We start from the raw sequence: 25459 nt of genomic DNA, 5'->3' as shown, positions 1-25459 counted from the left end.
GGCCCGTCTGAGCAAGGGCCACCCTGTCCTGACAGGATGGGTCCGGAGCTGACGGGGGGTGGGGGGATGTGGGTGGAACGGAGGGGCTTGGGGCAGGTGGGCCTGAGGGCTCTGAGAGCCTCTGAGCGAGAAGGAGCCCCCTTGGACAGGTTCTTCTTGGGAGTTCCCTCAAGGGGAGGGAGAGAACCCACCCAGCCCCGGGCCCAGGGCCCAGGGCCCAGGCCCCAGGCAGCCCCGGGGGCCTGCTGAGCCAGAGCGAGGAGGAACCCCTGGGACTTGCTGTTCGAGCAGATGTCCACAAGGCGGCGCCAGAGGACCTCGCCGCCCCAGGTGCGCTCTGCCCAGGCGGCAGGAGCAGGCTCGGAGGTGGGGCGGAGGGGGTGCTGGGCGGAACCCCCCCCCCCGCCCCGCACGGCAAGCACCCCGAGGACCGGCTTTGTGCTCTGGGCCCCTGGGGCGAGGGCAAGGTCCTTCTGGCCTGGGGAGACGAGCCGCCCTTTGCAGTTCGGCGCGAGGGCGGGCAGGCCTCCCCGACACCAGGTTCGAGGAATGAAGCCGCCTTGATGCGTTCCACCGGGAAGGCTCTCAGCGAGTTCTCTCGGGGCTGCCAGGCGGAAGCGTCTCTGTCTGTCACTGCGGTGTCTGCGGTAAGTGCCGCTTTGGGAGAGCAACCCCTGGCCAGACAACATCCCAGGTGGCACGTGGCACCCAGGTAAACTGAGCCATACGACGTCCTTTGGAGCCCAGGACCTCAGCGCGCACAGAGCCCACCCAGGCAGGCAGACAGCCATGCCTGCGGAGGAGCCGAGGTTATGGGTAGCGAAGGCAGTAAGAAGGGGCCTCCGGGCACGACACCTCCGCTGGCAGAGGGTTTTCAGGAGGGGCCTGGGCTTGTCAGAGCAGCGGCCGGCGTTCGATTCCCGGCCAGATGCTGCTGGCCATCTCCTACTCTGGTCCGCGCCGCGTCGCTAAAGGGTTTTGTTTTTCCTCCTTCTTCTTTTTATTTCCTGCTCCTTCTTCTCCCTCTTGTTCTTCTTCGTCTCTCTCCTTATCCCATTTATACTTCGATTTGAGCAGATTTAAAGGGCTCTCTTTCCCGTACACAGCAACGGGATCCAGTCGGGCCGGGACGTATACCTGTCATTTTTCTCACGTTATCCTCAACCTCGTTGCAAAGAAGGGGGCTCGATGTTGTTCCCTGACCTCTAGAGCAGCACCTCACTGCTTCCACACGCCAAGTGCGAGAGTCTGCCTCTAGGGACCCCCAAACCCCAGGCCTGCTCACACCCTCCACCTCCACGCCGGCCCCCACAGGTCTGTCCTGCAGTCCAAGATCTTCCTTTTGGTAGAAAGGTCGCAGAGGTTCTAGCCAGCCACTCTCTGGTGCCATCTGCGTGGCTGCGAATGGCCTCTGGCGGGGGCGGTGACGGGGGCGCCGGCGGCGGGGGGGGGGTGCGGGGGGTTCTGGGGCTGCGCCGTATTCCATGTTGTATACGTGCCACGTCGTCATCATCCCTTCCTCTGTCGATGGACGCGGCGCTTGTTTCCACGTCTCGGCTTGCTGTGTTTCCTCAGCGCCGAGGTGATCTGCGTGTCTCTCCGGATGCGTGAGGGTGCGAGGGTTTTGCGGGGCCTGGTGCCCTCTGGATATCGGGTGGAGGGAAATGCCTCCTCAGGCCCCGGGTCCATTTTTCGACCGGGGTGTCGGGTGTGTTTCTGTGCTTCTTTACTCACTTATTTCCTGGGGGCTGGGTTGTTTCCGTGGTTGAGCTGGGAATAGGGAAGCCCCATCCCGACCTGGGCTTTGGGGCCCGGGTCGGGTGACTGCGCGTCGTGCAGGGAAGGCGGGACAGAGGTGACAGCGGGGTGAGCCGCCGCGCCCCTCCCGGTGTGCCTTCTCCCAGGAGGTCTCCTGAACCTCCGCCTTTGGCTTTCCCTGTGAGCCGCTTTGGTTCTGGCCAAACACCTGGTATGAAGAGCTGCTCTCGAGCCAGCTCGGGCGATCGCAGGCCGGTAGCACGAGAGCAGGAAAGACCTCCCGGAGGTCCCTCCAGGCTCCCTGGGGAAAAGGTCTGTCTGGGTCGCTGGGGCCAGCTTGGCACCCTCTGTGGCTGGCCGACCCTCGAGGGCGGGCGACCGACGCTCGCCTCAGGTGGGGTCCATAAAGCAAGAGAGAACGAGGGAAGGAGAGACAGGGACAGGGACAGGGACGGGGACGGGGACAGGAAGGAAGGAAGCAAGGAAGCCAGAACGAAACCAGAAGGGAAAGAATCACGAGTTTATTATTGGACGACCGAAGGAATACCACTTGGAAACGCAAGGCAAGAGCAAGAGCTCCATATATACACACACGCGCGCGGGGCCCTCCATAGCCCAGGGCAGGCCCGTCTGAGCAAGGGCCACCCTGTCCTGACAGGATGGGTCCGGAGCTGACGGGGGGTGGGGGGGATGTGGGTGGAACGGAGGGGCTTGGGGCAGGTGGGCCTGAGGGCTCTGAGAGCCTCTGAGCGAGAAGGAGCCCCCTTGGACAGGTTCTTCTTGGGAGTTCCCTCAAGGGGAGGGAGAGAACCCACCCAGCCCCGGGCCCCGGGCCCAGGGCCCAGGCCCCAGGCAGCCCCGGGGGCCTGCTGAGCCAGAGCGAGGAGGAACCCCTGGGACTTGCTGTTCGAGCAGATGTCCACAAGGCGGCGCCAGAGGACCTCGCCGCCCCAGGTGCGCTCTGCCCAGGCGGCAGGAGCAGGCTCGGAGGTGGGGCGGAGGGGGTGCTGGGCGGAACCCCCCCCCCCGCCCCGCACGGCAAGCACCCCGAGGACCGGCTTTGTGCTCTGGGCCCCTGGGGCGAGGGCAAGGTCCTTCTGGCCTGGGGAGACGAGCCGCCCTTTGCAGTTCGGCGCGAGGGCGGGCAGGCCTCCCCGACACCAGGTTCGAGGAATGAAGCCGCCTTGATGCGTTCCACCGGGAAGGCTCTCAGCGAGTTCTCTCGGGGCTGCCAGGCGGAAGCGTCTCTGTCTGTCACTGCGGTGTCTGCGGTAAGTGCCGCTTTGGGAGAGCAACCCCTGGCCAGACAACATCCCAGGTGGCACGTGGCACCCAGGTAAACTGAGCCATACGACGTCCTTTGGAGCCCAGGACCTCAGCGCGCACAGAGCCCACCCAGGTAGACAGACAGCCATGCCTGTTTGTCGCATGGAGAAAAAAGTACGGGGTTCAGGAGAGCTTTTGAGAGAAGAAGAACAGGGATTAACCTAGCGGTTCAGCAAAATATCACCTTTGTTCCACCTTCAATGCAGAAAACTTAGGCATTATCTAGTTCACAAAGCGCTGTTTAGGATTGGGTACCAAAATTACTGCCTCAACAACCGATACAATGTAATAGCAATATTTAAATAAACCCAACAACACATTTGAAAATGGGAAGCCAACTGAATGGACATTTTGTTCGAGAGCACTGAAGAGCTGAACTCTGTAGAAGGTAAGTATCTATGGATGCAGCATTCTAAAGCACAGGGTCTCCTTCAAAGCTACGAACCCACTCATCACCTTCCTTAGTAAAAGTCATGTGGGTAGAAGCCTAGGGTCTTTGCTCTTCTGAGCAGAGTGCCTCCTGGGCCCCCCTTTCTTTCCTTTTTTTTTTTTTTTTTTTTTTTTTGTCTTTTTAGGACCGTACCCTCAGCATATGGAGGTTCCCAGGCTACAGGTCTAATCGGAGCTATAGCTGATGGCCTACACCACAGCCGCAGCAATGAGGGATCCAAGCCGAGTCTCGACCTACACTACAGTTCTTGGCAACACTGGATCCTTAACCCACTCGGCAAGGCCAGGGATTCGTTTCCACTGCACCAAGACAGGAACTCCCTGGTCCCCCACTTCCTAGATGTAAAGTAGTCTCGTGTGTTTTGTATACTTGTGCTGTCGCTCTTCCAGGATTCGCCATTTCCCTGCAGCTCTGCATGCGACGGAGTGGCGCCCAACCTGGGGCTAGAAGAGAAGGTCTGCCTTGAGCAGGAAGAGGTGAAACTACAGTCGGGGAAACGGTAGCCTTGCACTCGAGAGAGTAGTGACTGTGAGTAGGCAAGTAGAGAGTTTAAACCAGGAGTTCCCGTTGTAGCTTAGTGGTTAACGAATCTGACAAGGCAATCTGAGGGTTCCTTGTGGGTTTGATCCCTGGCCTTGCTCAGTGGGCTGAGGATCCGGCGTTGCCATGAGCTGTGGTATAGGTCACAGACATGGCTCAGATCCTGAGTTGCTGTGGCTGTGGCGTAGGCCGGTGGTTACAGCTCCGATTAGACCCCAGCCTGGGAACCCCCATATGCTGCAGGAGCAGTCCTAGAATAAAGGCAAAAAGACAAAAAGCCAAAAAAAAAAAAGTTTAAACCAGGATAACAATGGGGCAGAATCAATCACTGCAAACTAAATATTATATTCAATTGCTTAAATGTATGTTGAGACAATCAGAGGTAACAGAGTCAAAAAAAAAAAAAAAAGAGGTTAACAGAGTCTAAGATAGAGGAATTGTTAGAAGCCGTGATCAAATAAAACCCTTCTTTTCAAAACGAAGGTACTGTGGTTGTGGAATGTTGGGAACTCGCGGGAGAAAATTTCAACTCTGACCATCAGTCTGGGGCCTGTCTTTCTGTTTCTATTTTTTCTACATGGGAATCTATCATTCCAGCTTTTTTTTTTTTTTTTTTTTTTTTTTTTTTTGCCTTTTCTAGGGTCGCTCCCACGGCATATGGAGATTCCCAGGCTAGGGGTCTAATCAGAGCTATAGCTGCTGGTCTACGCCAGAGCCACAACAACATGGGATCTGAGCCACATCTGTGACCACACCACAGCTAACAGCAATGCCATATCCTTAACCCACTGAGCAAGGCCAGGGATCGAACCTGAAACCTCATGGTTCCTAGTCAGAGTCGTTAACCACTGAGCCACGACGGCAACTCCCCAGCTTTTTGTTATATAGGAGCTGTATTTTTTAATATTTATATATGTGTGTGTGTGTGTATACATAGGGAGTAGTAAGACGTGTTTTGGAACCCTTGCAGGAGCATAAAGAAACACCACTGCCTTCTGCTCCCCCTCAGACTAATCCTTTCTTGATGAGAGTTTAAATAAGCCTTTAGATGTGGAGGCAACACTAACTCCCCTTCAATAAGCCCTAAAATCTAGTCTAGAGGAACAGACTTTTTTAGCATGCCCTATAACTACTGCCCCTGATCCTCAATCCCCAAGACAAAATATCCATTTGCATAACCCTTTTAATTTTAAAGCTCTTAAAGCTCTTTGGGAGAGCGTAACAGAATGGAGTTACAGCTCCCTTTACGATGAGTATGGTAGAAAGTATGGGGACACTCCAGCTTCCCCCATGGGATTGGCATATGATAGCCAAAGCCACCCTAGATGGTGGAGACTACTTAATTTGGAAGTCTAGTCTTTTGGATTTTTGTCAGGAACAGGCTCGCTTAAATCAAAGAAATAATGTTCCGATTACTTTTGAAATGTTGGTTGGGACAGGCCCTTTTCTTGACTTAGCAAACCAACTGACTCATGATCCTCGGGCCTATAAGCAGTTGAGCCTGGCCACCCAAAGAGTGTGGATGACAATTCCTGAGAGAAAATCCACAAGGATCTTTTGTACAGAACCTTACCCACAGTTTATGGACCGCCTAATTCAAGCGGTATGTTGCCGCACATTCCCAGGCGGCCCATTCCCATTTAATTAAACAACTGGCATATGAAAATGCAAAAAAGACTAAAAGGGCAATGGCCCCTGTAAGAAATTCAGGAGGTATCTCTGACTTTATTAAGGTGTGTCAAGATGTAGGAAGTACAGGTTATGCTCAAACAATGCTTGCTGCAGCACTGAAAGGGATGCTTAGCAGCTCAGGAAAGAAATGTTTTAAGTGTGGAAAAGCAGCATATTTTCAGAAAGAATGTTGAACTCAATTAAAAGGGAAATCGAATATAAGACAAGACACCATCAAACTCCTAGAAGAGAATATAGGCAAAACATTCTCTGACATCAACCTTATGAATATTTTCTCAGGTCAGTCTCCCAAAGCAACAGAAATAAAAGCAAAAATAAACCAATGGGACCTAATCAAACTGACAAGCTTTTTTTTTTTTTTTTTTTTTGGTCTTTTTGCTATTTCTTGGGCCGCTCCTGCAGCATATGGACATTCCCAGGCTAGGGGTCGAATCGGAGCTGTAGCCACCGGCCTACGCCAGAGCCACAGCAACGTGGGATCCAAGCCACGTCTGCAACCTATACCGCAGCTCACGGCAACGCCGGATCGTTTAACCCACTGAGCAAGGGCAGGGACCGAACCAGCAACCTCATGGTTCCTAGTCAGATTCGTTAACCACTGCACCACGATGGGAACTCCCCCGATAAGCTTTTGTACAGCAAAGAAAACCAAAAAGAAAACAAAAAGACAACTTACAGAATGGGAGAAAATAGTTTCAAATGATGCAACTGATGAGGGCTTAATCTTTAAAATATACAAGCAACTTATACAACTCAAGAGCAAAAAAGCCAACAACCCAATTGAAAATGGGCAAAAGATCTGAGTAGACATTTTTCCAAGGAAGATGTACAGATGGCCAACAAGCACATGAAAAAATGCTCAATATCCCTGATTATTAGAGAACTGCAAATCAAAACTACCATGAGATGCCACCTCACACCAGTCAGAATGGCCATCATTCATAAGTCCACAAATAACAAATGCAGGAGGGGGTGTGGAGAGAAGGGAACCCTCCTGCACTGCTGGTGGGAATGTAAGCTGGTACAACCACTATGGAGAACAATATGGTAGTGCCTTAGAAATCCACACGTAGAACTACCATATGACCTGGCAATCCCACTCTTGGGCATATATCCAGACAAAACTTTCCTTAAAAAAGACACATGCACCCTCATGTTCATTGCAGCAATGTTCACAATAGCCAAACATGGAAACAACCCAAATGTCCATCGACAGATGATTGGATTCGAAAGATGTGGTATATATACACAATGGAATACTACTCAGCCATAAAAAAGAACGAAATAATGCCATTTGCAGCAACATGGATGGAACTAGAGATTCTCATACTGAGTGAAGTTAGTGAGAAAGAGAAAGACAAATACCATATGATATCACTTATAACTGGAATCTAATATACAGCACAAACAAACCTTTCCACAGAAAAGAAAATCATGGACTTGGAGAACAGACTTGTGGTTGCCAAGGGGGAGGGAGAGGGAATGGGGTGGATTGGGAGCTTGGGGTCAATAGATGCAAATCATTGCCTTTAGAATGGATTAGCAATGAGATCCTGCTGTGTAGCACTGGGAACTTTGTCTAGTCACTTACGATGGAGCATGATAATGTGAGAAAATAGAATGTATACATGTATATGTAACTGGGTCACCATGCTGTACAGTAGAAAAAAAAATTGTATTGGGGAAATAACAATTTAAAAAAATAAAGAAAAAAATAAAAAATAAATAAAAGGGAAATCATCCCTAGCAACAGGATCATCTCCAGGACCTAGGCATAACCCTGGTTTATGTCCTTGTTGTCAGAAAGGAAACCATTGGGTTAATCAATGTCGGTCTAAGTTTCACCAGAAGGTCTAGGTCTGTTTCACCAAAACGGCACTCTACTAACAACTCCAGTGTCAGGAAATGGGAATCGGGCCTGCCCTGGCCCCCTCAACCAATGAAGGCACTTGTGGCTCAAGCCAATCTTAAGATAGGAAAGAGTTGCCAGAAAGAAAAGGGAACATCAGGATTTGGAAGTTAGGGACTTCTCAAGTCTTTTGGACTCAGGAAGTCACAGCTGAAGGTCCACAAATGACTGTTAAGGTTAATGGAAAAAATCTAAGGGGATTAAGAGATACTAGAGCCGTGTTTCAGTGATTTGTGGTTATTTGTTAGAGTGACTGGCATCCTGCATGGCCTTTAATTACCCCCAAAATGAGGTTGAGGGGATTAGGAGTTAGACTACAGTCCATCAAAGTCAGCAGATGCTTTCCTGGTTCGGACCAAAAGGAAAAATGGGTTATTTTAAACTTTACGTTGCTGATATACCTGTCATTTTATGGGGAAGAATCTTCTGTCTGCTATGAGAGTTAAATTAACAACCAAGGATGTCTATTGGGGTGATTCTAATTGTTCTTCCCCTGGATGGAAACTAATGAAAAAATTAGGATATCAAAAACTAACAGGCTTAGGAAAAAACAATCAAATTCAAAAAACCCCTCCATTTCAATATTCAGGAACTTTGATAGAAGGGCAAACTATTCAGCCACAGAAAAATGTGAATTTGTGGGGACAAATTGAATACATTAAATGTTTCAAAAATTATTGGGAGATATTAATTGGCTACGGCCTTATTTAGGAATTACTACAAATCAATTAACTCATTTTTTTAAAACATTGAAGGGCAATCCTGACCTTACCTCCCCCATATATTGTCTCCTGCAGCCCTCAAAGAATTACAGCGGGGTTGAGGAAAAAAATAAATGAAGCACAGTTGCAAGTATTATGATAATCCTATTATTCTGATTGTGTTGCCTTCCATAAATTCATCTACAGCAGTCCTAGTTCAAGAAATGCCACCATTTGGCATTGTTGAATGGATCCATCATTCTAATCAAGAAGTAAAAATGGCAACACTTTATGTGGACCTTATAGCGAAAATTATTCTCCAAGGCAGATGCTATCTTAAACAATTGATTGGAACGGATCCAAATGTTATACAGGTCCCTCTAGACAAATTTATGAGAGAAACGTTATTCCATGGCAGACTGCTTTAGCTGGATATACAGGGGAACTTGATAATCATCTACCCAAAAATAAACTTATACAATTCCTACAAGAGACCTCTTCTATATTTCCAGAAGTTACCAGATCACAGCCTATTGCTAAAGCTCTTATGTTACAGATGGATCTTCAAATGGTAAAGCTGGTATTCAAGGTCTAAATATTACCAAAATTATATGAACTTCTTACACTTCAGCTCAAAAAGCGGAACTAGTAGCTGTTCAACATGTCTTAAAAATAATCTCATATCCTCGTAATACTGTTTCAGATTCTCACTATGTGGTACAATTAGTACAAAAACTAGAAACAGCAAAGTTGAAAGAACTAAATAATGAGTTATTTCAACTTTTTTTTTTTGCACACAACAAATTATTAGACAGAGGACATCACCATTTTTTATTACTCATATACGTTCTCATACTTCTTTACCAGATCCTTTACGTGATGTAATCAAAAGGTGGACTGGCTTATAACGTCTATTTTTGAAACTGCTCGTGCTTCACATGTGCTTCTCCATCAACCTGCAGCAATGCTGCATAGACAGTTTAGTCTGTCTTGTGCTGTTGCCCAAGACATTATTAAATCCTGTCCATTGTGTCAAAGCTTAGCCCAAGTGTCTACCAATGATGGGGTCAGTCCTAGAGGACTAAAAAGTAATCAACTATGGCAAATGGATGTTACCCATGTTAATAGCTTTGGTCATTTAAAATTTGTTCATATTATTGTTGACACATAGTCCTCTGTTCTTTGGGCCTCAGCTCAGGCAAGTGAGACTATTCAACATGACAAAAACCATTGTTTGGAAGCTTTTGCTATTTTGGGCCTTTCACGATGTTTTAAAATGGATAATGGTCCTGCTTATGCTAGTAAGGCTTTTGCTGAATTTTGTCAAATTTGGGGTATTTTACATGTCACTAGCATCCCTTATAATCCCCAAGGACAAGCTATAGCAGAGCATGAACATTATAAATTGAAACTCCAACTTAAAAAACAAAAGCGGGAGCAAGAATACCCCCCCACACACAAGATTATTAAACAAGAAGGCTCCCTCCCCACAAGATTATTAAGACAAACTTTGGTTACTCTAAATTTTTTCACCTGTAATGATCAAGGAATACTGCCCATAGCCAGTGTATTCAGCATTCGATATTCATTATTAGATGTTAATATTAAAGTGTTATTTGTTTGTTTTTTGTCTTTTGTCTTTTTTAGGGCTGTACCCTCGGCATACGGAGGTTCCCAGGCTAGGGGTCTAATGCGAGCTACAGCTGCCGGCCTACACCATAGCCATAGCAACCCAGGATCCAAGCCATGTCTGAGACCTACACCACAGCTCATAGCAATGTGGGATCCTTAACCGCTGAGCGAAGCCAGGAATCGAACCTGCAACCTCATGGTTCCTAGTAGGATTCCTTTCTGCTGCACCATGACAGGAACTCCTAATATTAATGTTTATTGATCTAATTAATATAGACATGTCTTCAGAGTCATCAACATAAGTTTAATACCTATTGTACCTAGATTGCTAAAAGTCAAATGAAATACTGAGACTTCAGTTACTAAACGGAGAAACTAAAGTCATTTCAGACTATTAATTGGACATGTTCAGTGCCAACCTGAGATGTTCCGTACAAGAAAGCGCATGCTTTTAGAAATTATAAAAGACAGTCCATGGTTGCTTCAAAAAGTAGGAAAAGGAGGCTAGTGCAAAACTTGAATTTGGATTCGGTCTCTCTGTTAAAAGGTCTTAAAATGCTGCTCTTCATAACAGATTATGTGAATTTCTTTGCCTTTAACTTGTATTTGCATTTGAGATCCTTTGTTACTTTAGTTGAATAAGTAATGTTAAACAACAATCTATGCTTCTATCTGATCAGGTATTTTTAAACTTTTCCTTGTATTTTTTTTTTTTTACAAACTTCCTAAATATAAGTCACAGGGGAAACACTATCAAATGAAAAATATAGCACAAAGAATTAACACCTGATTGTCAGACTTTTGCCATCCTGATGCCCCTGTAGCATGGAAACAGTCTGCTCCTAAACCTGAGAAGTTAAGGTAGGTAAACAATAGTTGTGAATTAAACAGTCAGGGCCATGGGAAATCCAGGATGGCTGCTTGGTTCATTCTGGCTCCCTGGCAAACCCAACAATGAAAAAGAAATAGTTAGAAAAAGTGTTTTCATTTGGGGTAGACTTTCTACAGTCCTCATTTGTCTACACTTGGTAAAAAATGAGGGTAACGCCCAAGCCCCCAGGGGGTGCCGAGACCTAGTGGATCAGCTGCATAGGACTGCCAGCTCCAGGCAGGACCCCCTGCAGCCCAGAAAAGTTGCAACAAGCTTGGCCGAGCCAGGAAAAGATCTCAGACGGTCTTTCTGAGTCGGGCTGCCCTGGGGAGGAGCCTCTTGGGTTTTCAGTGGCCCTGCTAGCCACCCAAGCCCTCAGGGGGTGCCCCACTCCCACAGAATAGCTGCTCAGCAACACCAGCCCCCTGGAGGAGCCCCTGCAGCCCAGAAAAGCTGCAACAAGCTTGGCCAGACTGTGAAAAGATCCGCCTACATTCTCAGGCCATCCTTCTGAGTTGGGCTGCCCTAGGGAAGAGCCTCTTAGGTTCTCAGTGACCCAGATAGCTGCTCCAGACCCCAGACTCCTGAGGAACAGCTGCCCAACACTGCCAACCCCCTACAAGAACCCCACAGCCTAAAAACACCAGAGAAAGCTCTGCATGACCAAGTGAAATCTGCTACCATCATGGTGTGGACCCCCCAGTCCTGTCTGCCCTCAGGAAGTCCTCCTTTGCTTCAAAGAAACACTGTTAGCCCCATCAACACTCCAGAAAAGCCACACTACCTCAAAAAAGATTGACCAACAACACCAGCCCTCAGGAAATATTCCACGGCAGTGACAAGGCAAACACTGCCCGATACGGAGAGTACAACTCCCTCAGGAGAAAGAAAACAACAAGGAAGATGAAGAAGCTGAGAAACCACCCCCAGTCAAACCAACAGGAGAACTCACCTAAAACAGTCAACAATAAAACAGATCTCTGCAGTCTGACAGACCTGGAGTTCAAAAGAGAAATAGTGAAAATACTGAAGGAATTAAGAGAAGATATGAACAGTAATGCAGATACCCTCAGAAAGGAACTAGAAAATATAAGGAGCAATGTATACATCTAAGGATAACCTGACCCCCTTGCTGTACAGTGGGAAAATTAAAAAAAATAAAAAATAAAAAATAAATTAAAAAAAAAGAAAATATAAGGAGGAGCTAAGAAAAACTAGAACATTCATTTGCAGAGATGCAAACTGAACTAAGGGCAGTAAAAACCAGAATGAATAATGCAGAAGAACGAATCAGTGATATGGAAGATAGAATAATGGAAATCACCCAATCCGGTCAGCAGACAGAAAACCGAATCAAAAAAACTGGAAAGCAATATAAGAGTCCTATGGGATAATATAAAGTGGGCCACTCTATGCATAATAGGAATTCCAGAAGGAGTAGAAAAAGATAAGGGAATGGAAAATATATTTGAAGAAATTATCGATGGAAACTTCCCAAATCTAAAGGATACTGGGTTCAAGATACAAGAAGCTCAGAGGGCCCCAAACAAACTGAACCCAAATAGACCCACACCAAGACACATCATAATAAAAATGGCAAAAGTTAGTGATAAAGAGAGGATCCTAAAGGCAGCAAGAGAAAAACAGAATGTTAATCTTAAGGGAACCCCCATAAGATTATCAGCTGATTTCTCTACAGAAACACTACAGGCCAGGAGGGAATGGCAAGAGATATTTAAACTGCTAAAAGGAAAAAATATGCAACCTAGAATACTCTATCCAGCAAGAATATCATTTAAAATAGAAGGGGAAATAAAAATTTTTTCCAACAAACAAAAACTTAAAGAATACAGCAACACAAAACCCAGGTTAAAGGAAATATTGAAAGGGCTTCTCTAAACCAAAAAGAAAGGAAGGAAAGGGAAGAAAAAAGAAAAGAAAAAAAAAAAAGAAGAAGAGGAAGAACTAGGACTGAGGAAACCGCAATCAGAGAGCAATCATTCAAATAAGCCAGCATACAGATTTAATCATGAACATGCTTCAAACAAAATAAAATTAAAAAGAAAAAAAGAAAAAAGAGTCATCAAAACCATAAAATGTGGGCAAGGGACGTTAGGAAATAAATAATCCTTTTTGTTTGTTTGTTTGTATATTTCTCTTCTTAATTTTAATATAGTAATGAAGTGTTTGAACTTACAAGACCATCAGGCTAAAACACACAATTATGGGAAGGGGTTAGCATACTTAAAAAACAGGGCAACCACAGCCAAAACCAAATATTGCATTTGCAAAAAATGAAAAAAAAAATACACTCAAGCAGATAATAACAGGAGACCATCCAACCAAAAAAAAAAAAAGAAAGGAAGAATGGAGAACCATAGAATCAACTGGAACACGAGGTTCAAAATGGCAATAAATAATCATCTATCAATTATCACCTTAAATGTCAATGGACTGAATGCCCCAATCAAAAGACACAGAGTGGCTAAGTGGATAAAAAGGCAAAAACCTTCAATATGCTGCCTACAAGAATCTCACCTTAGGACAAAAGATACATATAGATTGAAAGTGAAAGGGTGGGGAAAAATATTTCACGCCAATAGACATGACAGAAAAGCAGGAGTCGCAACGCTCATATCAGACAAAATAGACTTTAAAACAAAAGACATAAAGACAAAGAAGGACACTACTTAATGATTAAGGGATCCATCCAAGGAGAGGATGTTACTATCGTCAACATATATGCCCCAAATACAGGAGCACCCAGATACATACAACAAATATTAACAGACATAAAGGGAGATATTGATGAGAATACAATCATAGTAGGAGACCTTAATACCCCCCTCACATCAATGGACAGATCCTCTAGACAGAAAACCAATAAAGCAACAGAGATCCTAAAGGAAACAATAGAAAAGTTAGACTTAATTGATATCTTCAGGACACTACATCCAAAAAAAGCAGAATACACATTCTTCTCAAATGCTCATGGAACATTCTCAAGAATCGACCACATATTGGGACACAAAGCGAATCTCAATAAATTTAGGAGCATAGAAATTATCTCAAGTATCTTCTCTGACCACAATGCCATGAAATTAGAAATCAACCATGGGAAAAGCAAAGAGAAAAAACCTACTCCATGGAGACTAAACAACATGCTACTAAAAAACCAATGGGTCAATGAGGAAATCAAGAAGGAAATTAAAAACTACCTTGAAACAAATGATAATGAAGACACAAGCTCTCAAAATCTATGGGATGTTGCGAAAGCAGTGCTCAGAGGGAAACTTATAGCAATACAGGCCTTTCTCAAAAAAGAAGAAAGATCCCAAATTGACAACTTAACCCTCCACCTAAATGAATTAGAAAAAGAACAAAAAAGTCCTAAAGTCAGCAGAAGGAAGGAAATTATAAAGATCAAAGAAGAAATCAATAAATAGAGACTCAAAAAACAATAGAGAAAATTAATAAAACCAAGAGCTGGTTCTTTGAAAAGGTGAACAAAATTGACAAACCCCTGGCCAGACTCACTAAAAAGAGGAGAGAAATAACCCAAATAACCAAAATTATAAATGAAAAAGGAGAAATCACAACAGATACAGCAGAAATACAAAAAACCATAAGAGAATACTATGAACAACTATACGGCAACAAGTTTGACAATCTGGAAGAAATGGACAATTTTCTAGAATCTTACAGCCTGCCAAAACTGAATCAAGTAGAAACAGACCAACTGAACAGACCGATCACTAGAAATGAAATTGAAGAGGTCATAAAATCACTCCCTACAAATAAAAGTCCAGGACCAAATGGCTTCACAGGTGAATTTTATCAAACATATAAAGAGGAATTGGTGCCCACCCTCCTTAAACTCTTTCCAAAGGGAGTTCCCGTCGTGGCGCAGTGGTTAGCGAATCCGACTAGGAACCATGAGGTTGCGGGTTCGGTCCCTGCGCTTGCTCAGTGGGTTAACGATCTGGTGTTGCCGTGAGCTGTGGTGTAGGTTGCAGACACGGCTCGGATCCCGCGTGGCTGTGGCTCTGGCATAGGCCAGTGGCTGCAGCTCCAGATTCGACCCCTAGCCTGGGAACCTCCATATGCCGCGGGAGCGGCCCAAAGAAATAGCAAAAAGACAAAAAAAAAAAAAACTCTTTCAAAAGGTTGAAGAAGAAGGAATACTCCCAAAGACATTCTATGAGGCCACCATCACCCTCATTCCAAAACCAGGCAGAGATACCACCAAAAAAGAAAACTATCGGCCAATATCATTGATGAATATAGATGCAAAAATTCTCAACAAAATCTTAGCCAACCAAATCCAACAACATACCAAAAAAATTATACACCATGACCAGGTTGGGTTCATCCCAGGTTCACAAGGATGGTTCAACATACGCAAATCAATCAGCATCATACACCACATTAACAAAAAAAAAGTCAAAAATTATATGATCATCTCAATAGACGCAGAAAAAGCATTTGACAAAGTCCAACATCCATTCATGATCAAGACTCTCGCCAAACTGGGTATAGAGGGAACATTCCTGAATATAATCAAAGCCATTTATGATAAACCCACAGCAAATATAATACTCAAGGGGGAAAAACTGAAAGCCTTCTCACTCAAACCTGGAACAAGACAGGGATGCCCACACTCACCACTGCTCTTCAACATAGTTTTGGAAGTCGTAGCCACAGCAATTAGACAAACAAAAGAAATAAAAGGCATCCATATAGGAAGAGAAGAGATAAAACTGTCACTGTATGCAGATGACATGAAACTATACATAGAAAACCCTAAGGACTCAACCCCAAAACTACTTGAACTGATTAATAAATTCAGCAAAGTAGCAGGATATAAGATTAACATTCAGAAGTCAGTTGCATTTCTGTATACCAGCAATGAAATATTAGAAAAGGAATACAAAAATACAATACCTTTTAAAATTGCACCTCACAAAATCAAATACCTCGGAATACACCTGACCAAGGAGGTAAAGGACCTATATGCCGAGAACTATAAAACTTTAATCAAAGAAATCAAAGAAGATGTAAAGAAATGGAAAGATATTCCATGTTCCTGGATTGGAAAAATCAATATTGTAAAAATGGCCATACTACCCAAAGCAATCTACAGATTCAATGCAATCCCTATCAAATTACCCATGACATTTTTCACAGAACTAGAACAAACAATCCAAACATTTATATGGAACAACAAAAGACCCAGAATCGCCAAAGCAATCCTGAGAAACAAAAACCAAGCAGGAGGCATAACTCTCCCAGACTTCAAGAAATACTACAAAGCCACAGTCATCAAAACAGTGTGGTACTGTATCAAAACAGACAGACAGACCAATGGAACAGAATAGAGAATCCGGAAGTAAACCCTGACACCTATGGTCAATTAATCTTTGACAAGGGAGGCAAGAACATCAAATGGGAAAAAGAAAGTCTATTCAGCAAGCATTGCTGGGAAACCTGGACAGCTGCATGCAAAGCAATGAAACTAGAACACACCCTCACACCATGCACAAAAATAAACTCAAAATGGCTGAAAGACTTAAATATACGACAGGACACCATCAAACTCCTAGAAGAAAACATAGGCAAAACACTCTCTGACATCAACATCATGAATATTTTCTCAGGTCAGTCTCCCAAAGCAACAGAAATTAGAGCAAAAATAAACCCATGGGACCTAATCAAACTGAAAAGCTTTTGCACAACAAAGGAAACCAAAAAGAAAATAAAAAGACAACTTACAGAATGGGAGAAAATAGTTTCAAATGATGCAACTGACAAGGGTTAATCTCTATAATATATAAACAACTTATACAACCCAACAGCAAAAAAGCCAATCAATCAATGGAAAAATGGGCAAAAGACCTGAATAGACATTTCTCCAAAGAAGATATACAGATGGCCAGCAAACACATGAAAAAATGCTCAACATCGCTGATTATAAGAGAAATGCAAATCAAAACTACCATGAGATACCACCTCACACCAGTCAGAATGGCCATCATTCATAAGTCCACAAATAACAAGTGCTGGAGGGACTGTGGAGAAAAGGGAACCCTCCTGCACTTTTGGTGGGAATGTAAACTGGTACAGCCACTATGGAGAACAGTTTGGAGATACCTTAGAAATCTATACATAGAACTTCCATATGACCCCGCAATCCCACTCTTGGGCATCTATCCGGACAAAACTCACTTAAAAGAGACACGTGCACCTGCATGTTCATTGCAGCACTCTTCACAATAGCCAGGACATGGAAACAACCCAAATGTCCATCGACAGATGATTGGATTCGGAAGATGTGGTCTATATACACAATGGAATACTACTCAGCCATAAAAAAGAATGACATAATGCCATTTGCAGCAACATGGATGGAACTAGAGAATCTCATACTGAGTGAAATGAGCCAGAAAGACAAAGACAAATACCATATGATATCACTTATAACTGGAATCTAATATCCAGCACAAATGAACATCTCCTCAGAAAAGAAAATCATGGACTTGGAGAAACGACTTGTGGCTGCCTGATGGGAGGGGGAGGGAGTGGGAGGGATCGGGAGCTTGGGCTTATCAGACACAACTTAGAATAGATTTACAAGGAGATCCTGCTGAATAGCATTGAGAACTTTGTCTAGATTCTCATGTTGCAACAGAAGAAAGGGTGGGGGAAAATGTAATTGTAATGTATACATGTAAGGATAACCTGACCCCCTTGTTGTACAGTGGGAAAATAAAAAAATTATTTAAAAAAAGTTATTTTAACTATAAAAAAGGGTAATTTTAAAGAAAAAGACTGTTTTGTTTCATATTCTAGTTTTGTTTATTGAGATTAGTGTTTACTGTCTAAAACTCACCTCCCAAATAGTTCTTTGCTGCTATGTTACAGCATTATAAACTCGAACTGAGTTATTAAGAAAAATAATCTATGCTTGCCTCTGAAGCTGATTGCTGTAATCTGTCTTTGGACGAATATCAGATATGTTCCATGATAACCAGGGGAATATATATATCCATTTTGGAAAAATATCATTTAAAGGGTTGTCTCCAGCCTAGATAAAAGGTTTCTTATCAGGAATTCTTAAGTGCCATATGCCCAAATTGAAGAAAATTAACTCAAGTTTATATTTCTCACTTAAGAAGCCTCTAATAAGAAAAACACCAATGCATGGACAAAAAGAAGCCAACATTAAAAGTAGATCACTGTCCCAAGATTGTCACATCTGACTCATATGGTTATTTGTTTTACTTCTGATTGACCCTGGTGGGCTTCTCCCCTCCAAGGCTCTTATTATTGATGTTACCTAGGTGGGATCCCCTCACCTGCCTGGTTAATACCTGCTCTGACCCAGACCATAAATTCATTTCATCTAATGTAAGCAGGTTGAAAGCTCTTAACTTAAATTTTTGATTATGACTTTACTAATACTGCTATCTATATTATTAACTGTCTTCACAAAATTACTATTTCTTACATTGCCGAATTTGTACCTGAGTCTCTGATAAAATGGTATACAGTTCTGTATGAGGTCAGTGATCTCCAGATATGGGAAAGTGCAACAAGAGGGAATATTTTCCTGGACCATAACAGGCGAGGAAGATAGGTGGTCCAGAGACTTTTGGCTACTGTTAATGAGGCCTAGTCCAGTAATAGCACATTGAGTTGCCTATCAGCAAAATCTCTGCCAGATCTAGGAATATTCATTCCTAGCACCATGGGACAAAATTCAAAAAGTCTGCTTGAACTTATGACCATGGGGGAGCACTGTGAACGAAGTTTGGCACCTGCCATCAGCCTCTACATGGAGTAAAAGATGAGCCACTGCAGCTACTGACCCGCAGCACCCTCCGAGCAGAGCTCAGGGACCAGGAGTGATGCACTCTATGCTCTGGGAAAATGACAGAACAGGACTTCAGATAGTTAGATTTTAGGTCAGGATTTTTATGGGCCCAAATTCTTGCATCCTCTCATATCTAGCAAAACAAATCATTAACAGTGGCATCTGCATTGGCCAGTAGAGAGAAAAGGCAGAATGGAGCAGCTGTGGGTCAGCCATCCAAGGTAATACTAGGAAATATTATGGGTGTTGGAGACCATTGAACTGCTGAACTCTACAGAAAGCAAACTTGGTTATGCAAAAGCACAATAAGCCAAGGAATGCTTGTGATGGCAAAAGCCAGGTAAGCATGTCTGCCGACACAGAGTTCTAAAGTGCGGGGTCTCCTGTCAAAATAAAATACGGGGCTTATACATTAACTATTGTGTTGTTTAGGCAGCTGTGCTACATCCTAGATGTATACATCTGTGATTTTTATTGCTAGTAGTCTCCCTAAATCTCACTAAGAGATAGCTTTGACACTCCCTATGCCTGCTTTTGCTCACTAACCTAAACACATCACTTTCCCTAATAAAAGTCTTGTGGGCTAGAGCCAAGGGGCCTTTGTTCAGAGACAGAGTGTGTCCCTGTCCCCCACTTTTAAAATGTAAAAGAGTCTTGTGTGTTTTGTACACCCCGCTGTACCTCTTTCAGGATCGCCCATTGACCTACAGCATAGGATGCAACACGTGGGAATAATTTTAGACAAGCCTTTGTATTGCTAAGAATTTAAGGTGTATGTGCCCTGTCAGACTTGATGCCACCAGCTGTTCTTAAAGCAGCATCAGCTGGCAGCTGCAACCTTACATTTTCAAGGTCTCCTCTTTTTTTTTTTTTTTTTTTGGTCTTTTTTGTCTTTCTTTTTGGGCCGCACCCTCAGCATATGGAGGTTCCCAGGTGAGGGGTCTAATCGGAGCTGTAGCGGCTGGCCTTCACCAGAGCCACAGCAACTCCAGATCTGAGCTGCGTCTGCACCACACCACAGCTCATGGCAACACCTGATCCTTAACCCACTGAGCAAGGCTAGGGATCGAACCCGCAACCTCATGGTCCCTAGTCCAAGGTCTCCTCCAAGGTCTCCTCTTATAACAACAGAAAGGAGGAAACATGTCTAAGGACCAACAGCTCCTGTTATTTATGTCTTAAATACCACATCAAACATTTAAACCTGCTTAGATAAAACTACACTCCTCCTTCAATAGTACCTGTATCAACCTAAATTCCAAACCTCTGTTAAATCTTATTTTTCTTTTCTTCCCATCATCTGTAGTGGGAACCTACCACATCCAGCCATCCAGTACTCGTCACTCCTAACGAGCAGGAAACAGCTACAGAAGAGAGGACTGCTGCCCCTACCCCATAAAAAAAAGGGCTGGAATGATAGGTTCCCACGAGGATGGAGACAGACCCACACCCCTCGAATGTACCTGTTCATCTTGAGACCTGCCACGGACGTGGTCTGCACAATCGGATTGATCCATAGAAATCTAATGAACACGCTGCAATCAAAATGTACTAAGACTGTTCTTATGCAACAAACAAAAAAAAGGGGGGGGGAGATATTGGAGACCACTGAACAGCTGAACTCTGCAGAAGACAAATATCTGTGAATGCAGCATTCTGAAGTACAGGGTCTCCTTCAAACACGAGATAGTCAAGGTACTCTATTATAAACAACTGCACTACATCCTAAGGGCACCCCCTTTGATATCACTAAGAAGATAACCTCCCTTGCCTGTGCCTGTTCTTGTCACCTGTCTTAATTCCACTAATACTAATCTCCCTCACCTTCCCCACTAATCTCATCACCTTCCTTAATAAAAGTCATGAGGGCTAAAGCCTAGGTGCCTCTGTTCTAGGAACAGAGTGCCTCCTGGTCCCCCGATTTCTAGATGTAAAGTAGTCTTGCGTGTTTTGTTATAACAGCACCATCCCTCTTCCAGGATTCCCCATTTCCCTGAAGTGCTGGACGCAGCAAAATTTCCCTAAACTGGATATACAGGGGGCAACAAGCACCAGGGAAAAAGAATCACCATGACTCATTAGGAGAAAAATGCAAATCACGATGACGCTGAAGTACCACCACACACCTGTCCCAATGGCCATCCTTAGTAAGTCTACAAATAACAAATCCTGGAGAGGGTGTGGAGAAGAGGGTGCCCTCCTACAGGGAGAGGGGGTATGGAAATTGGTACAAACACCTTGGACAACACAATCGAGGTAAACCAGAAAGTTACATACAGAACAAATGCATGACCCAGCAATCCCTTTGTTGGGCATATACCAGGACGAATATTCTTTTTAAAAGATAATTGTGCAGCTCTGTTTCTCGCAGCAATATTCACAACAGCCAAGACATGGAAACAAACTCGATGTCCATCACAGATGGATGGATTAAGAAGACGTTGTACATATATACAATGGAATAATACGCAGCCTAAAAATCCAAAAAGGACATTCACAGCCACATCAAGGGAACTAAAAACTCTCATATGAGGTGAAATAAGTCAGAAAATGAAAAACAATACCATAGGATACCCTTGGATCTGGAATCTAACAAATGGCACAAATGAACCTTTATACCTAAAAGAAAATCTTGGACTCGAAAACATACTTGTAGTTGCCAGATTGGAGGGGGAGGGTGGGAAGGTGTGGGATTTGGAGGTTCATAGATGCAAACTCTAGTACTTGGAGTGGGTAAGCAGTGAGATCCTGCTCTATAGCACAGGGCACTATATCTAGTCACTTTTTCTTGGAACAAGTTGGAAGAAGTGGGAAAAATGATATATATATACATGTACGACTGGATCACTTTGCTATTAAAGAGAAATAGAGCACTATAAATCAGCTATAATGGAAATAAAAAAAGATAAAAATACATTACCGGCTCAGTGTTCACCAGAGAAGATGGCTGGGTCCAGACCCCTGCCTCTCGAGAAAAAACAACAGGCAGCCTGACTCCATTGAAGCTGTCAAAATTTTGTAGCAATGTGACATCCAACGGGTAATAATTCCCTAGAGTGTAAGAATTTATCTCTATTAGCATAAATAAAGAATTTATCTCTATTAACATAAATTAACATAATTAACATCTTTTTTTTTTTTTTACTTACCTGTTTATTTTTCTGCACCCACTTGTGGCATGCAGACACTGTCTGGCCAGAAACTGAATCCATTTTGTTACCTCAGGCCTCTAATGAAAACCCTCTGTCACCAAAGGTATAGGGTCAGGAGGTCCTTTGTTACTACTTTATCGGTTCCCTTAGCTGCTCTGGAGGAATGGATGGATGGATGTATTTATCGACTTCTTCGTTAATTGACCTCATTCATTCAACACTTCATTTGCTTAAAATCTATTTGGGTGCCACCTGCCACATGGGATATTTCCTGGCCAGGGTTTGATCTCCCAACGCAGCTCTTACCACAGCCACAGTAGTGACAGAGAGGACTCTTTTAAGCCCAGCAACCACGAGGGAACTCCCTGAGAGCGTGCTTGGTGATACCAATCCACCCTGCTTAATTCATCACACCTGGCTTTGGTCGGGCCTCCAATGCCGTGGCGCGGTAGTGAAAACAGAGGATCATCGCAAAAGGCAAGAAGGAAATTTCCCTAGGTCTCTTGAGCAAGAAAAGCACAGGGATTAGCACAGCTGCCCACCATCATGCCGCCCAAGTCTCCCCATTCTTTTGTCAGCACCAGCCTCTCTCTCCACATCCCTACAGCCCTGACAACCAGGGGCTTCAACATGGCCATCTCACCTTTCAACACAGATGCTGTGTGGGTCTCGGCTCCTGCCTCTGGAGGAACACAAGGCATTTGGAAACCCAGTGAATCCCTTCAGCATTCCAAACACACTGCCACCCAACCAGGCTGCCCAGCCACATCCAATGCTGAAGGGACACCTGTGTCCTCTGCCTGACATGAGGCATCTTAGAGTAGAGATTCCCAGGTGCCCAGCAAACAAACCCAAACCTCTGGGTGCTTGCTATGGGTTCTGCCCAACACACCATCATCCCCACCTCTGAGCCTGCAACAGCCCTGGAGCTGCACCTGGGTTCAGAAGGTCCTCTGGCCCATCTTGTGGACATCTGCTCGAACAGGTGTCCCAGGGTTTCCTCCTCTCTCTGGCTCAGCAGCCTCCAGGGCTGCACTGTCCCTGGGCACTATGCCAGGTGGATTCTCTCCCTCCCCTTGATTGAAATCCCAAGAAGAACCTGTCCAAGGGGGCTCTTTCTTGCTCAAAGGCTTTCAGAGCCCTCAGGCGAACCTACCCCAAAGCACTCCATTCAAACCATCTGCTCTGGACCCATCCTGTCATGGCAGCCTTCTTCCTTTTTTAGATAATCCTGCACTGGTATATTTATGAAGACAGGTGTGTATGTATCTGGAACTCTTGATCTTTTCTTCATTTTCCAACTGTTATTCCTTCAGTCCTACAATAAACTCGTGATTCTTTCCTTTCTTTCTTTTCTATCTTTTTCTCTTTCCCTCTTTCTTCCTTCATTGACCCCACCTGATGCGAGCTTGGGTTGTCTGCCCATCAACAGTTTGCAAGCCACAGAGGATACAAAACACACTACAGCCACGCAGATAAATCTTTTCCCCAGGGAGCCTGGAGGGATCTCCATGAAAGCTTTCTTACTACATTCTACCGGCCTTAATTCACCCAACCTGGCTTTATATCAGGTCTTCATACTGGGCATATAGACAGAACAAAAGTGGCTGGCTCACAGGGAAAGCAAAAGACAGAGTTTCAAGAGACCTCTTGAGAGAAGACATACACAGATTAGCACAGCTGCTCACCCAAAAATCAACTTTGTACCACCTTCCATGCACATAATGTAGGCACTATATCAAGTTCCCAAAGTGCAGGTCAGGATGGTTTCCAAATTCCCAGCTCAATAAGTGATACAAACCAACGCAAAAAAATAAATACATAAATAAATAAACCAAATAACCCAATTGAAAAATGGCCAAAAGACCTGAATAGACATTTCCCTAAACCTAATATACGGGGGGCAACAAGCACAGGAAAGAAAGAATCACCATCACTCATTAGGAGAAAAATGCAAATCACAGTGACCCTTTGGTACCACCTCACACCTGTCTGAATGCCATCCTTAGTAAGTCTACAAACAAATCCTGGAGAGGGCGTGGAAAGAGGGTGCCCTCCTACAGGGAGAGGGGCTATGCAAATTGGTACAAATACCTTGGACAACACAATCGAGGTAAACCCAAAGTTACATACAGAACAAATGCATGACCCAGCAATCCCTCTCTTGGGCATGCATCTGGACAAATATTCAATTAAAATGATACTTGCACTGCTCTGTTCCTTGCAGCAATATGCACAACAACCAAGACATGGAAACAAACTCAATGTCCATCATCAGATGGATGGATTAAAAGATGTTGTACATGTACACAATGGAATAATACGCAGCCTAAAAATCCAAAAAGGACATTCACAGCCACATCAAGGGAACTAAAAACTCTCATATGAGGTGAAATAAGTCAGAAAATGAAAAACAATACCATAGGATACCCTTGGATCTGGAATCTAACAAATGGCACAAATGAACCTTTATACCTAAAAGAAAATCTTGGACTCGAAAACATACTTGTAGTTGCCAGATTGGAGGGGGAGGGTGGGAAGGTGTGGGATTTGGAGGTTCATAGATGCAAACTCTAGTACTTGGAGTGGGTAAGCAGTGAGATCCTGCTCTATAGTCACTTTTTTTGGAGTAATATGGAGGATAATGTGAGAAAATGATATGTATATATATGTATGACTGGATCACGTTGCTGTTAAAGAGAAATAGAGCACTATAAATCAGCTATAATGGAAATTAAAAAAGATAAAAATACATTACCGGCTCAGTGTTCACCAGAGAAGATGGCTGGTCCAGACTCCTGCCTCTTGAGAAAAAAAGCAAGCAGGAGTTCCCACCGTGGCTCAGTGGTTAACAAACCCGACAAGTATCCATGAGGATGCAAGTTTGATCCCCGGCTTTGCTCAGCAGGTTGAGGATCCGGCATTGCCATGAGCTGTGGTGTAGCTTGCAGATGTGGCTCAGACCCCACATTGCTATGGCTCTGGCATAGGCTGGTGGCTACAGCTCAGATTCCACCCCTAGCCTGGGAACTCCCATATGCCACCGTTGTAGCCCTAAAAGACAAAAAGACAAAAAAAAAAAAGCAACATGGTTCCTTTTAACATGTCAAGATTTCTTAGCATTGTGACATTTGACCAGAAGTAATTTTTGAGGGTGTGTGAATTTTTTTCTATATTAACATTTACTTATTTCATTTTTTTGCTTACCTGTTTATTTTTCTGCACCCACTTATGCCATGCAGATACCATCTGACCAGGAATTGAATCCACACCACTGCTTTGAGAAGCCCAGGCCCCTCCTGAAAACCCTCTGTCACCAGAGTTGTAGTGTCAGGAGGCCCTTTATCACCTCAACTATCGGTTCACTAAGCTACTCTGGAGGAATGGATGGATGGATGTATTGACTTCTTCGTTAATTGACCTCATTCATTCAATACCTCATTTATTTATAAATCTATTTGGGCGCCACCTGCCACACGGGATATTTCCTGGCCAGCATTTGACCTCCCAATGCAGCTCTTACCACAGCCACAGCAGTGACAGAAAGGCTCTTA

General features: G+C 44.1%; 1 protein-coding gene across 1 annotated transcript; it reads right to left on the bottom strand.

Moving 5' to 3' along the window:
* Positions 1735-24832, bottom strand: LOC106504501. The gene is made up of 3 exons (XM_021064262.1): positions 21674-24832; positions 2435-3175; positions 1735-2147 (listed from the first exon to the last, which is right to left on the bottom strand). The coding sequence occupies exons 2-3, from the start codon at positions 3171-3173 to the stop codon at positions 1735-1737; spliced, it is 1152 nt and encodes a 383-aa protein (XP_020919921.1). The 5' UTR covers positions 3174-3175; positions 21674-24832.

The sequence above is a fragment of the Sus scrofa genome, chromosome 10 (assembly GCF_000003025.6).
Source record: "Sus scrofa isolate TJ Tabasco breed Duroc chromosome 10, Sscrofa11.1, whole genome shotgun sequence".
NCBI classification, from domain to species: Eukaryota; Metazoa; Chordata; class Mammalia; order Artiodactyla; family Suidae; genus Sus; species Sus scrofa.
The sequence above is the reverse complement of the archived record's forward strand: the minus strand, read 5'-3'. Positions and strand labels throughout refer to the sequence as shown.

Coding starts and splice junctions, on each gene's coding strand:
- LOC106504501 (XM_021064262.1), bottom strand. CDS start 3,173: ATGGCTGTCTGTCTACCTGGGTGGGCTCTGTGCGCGCTGAGGTCCTGG. Junction 2,148..2,434: donor CCACATCCCCCCCACCCCCC/GTCAGCTCCGGA, acceptor ACCCCACCTGAG/GCGAGCGTCGGTCGCCCGCC.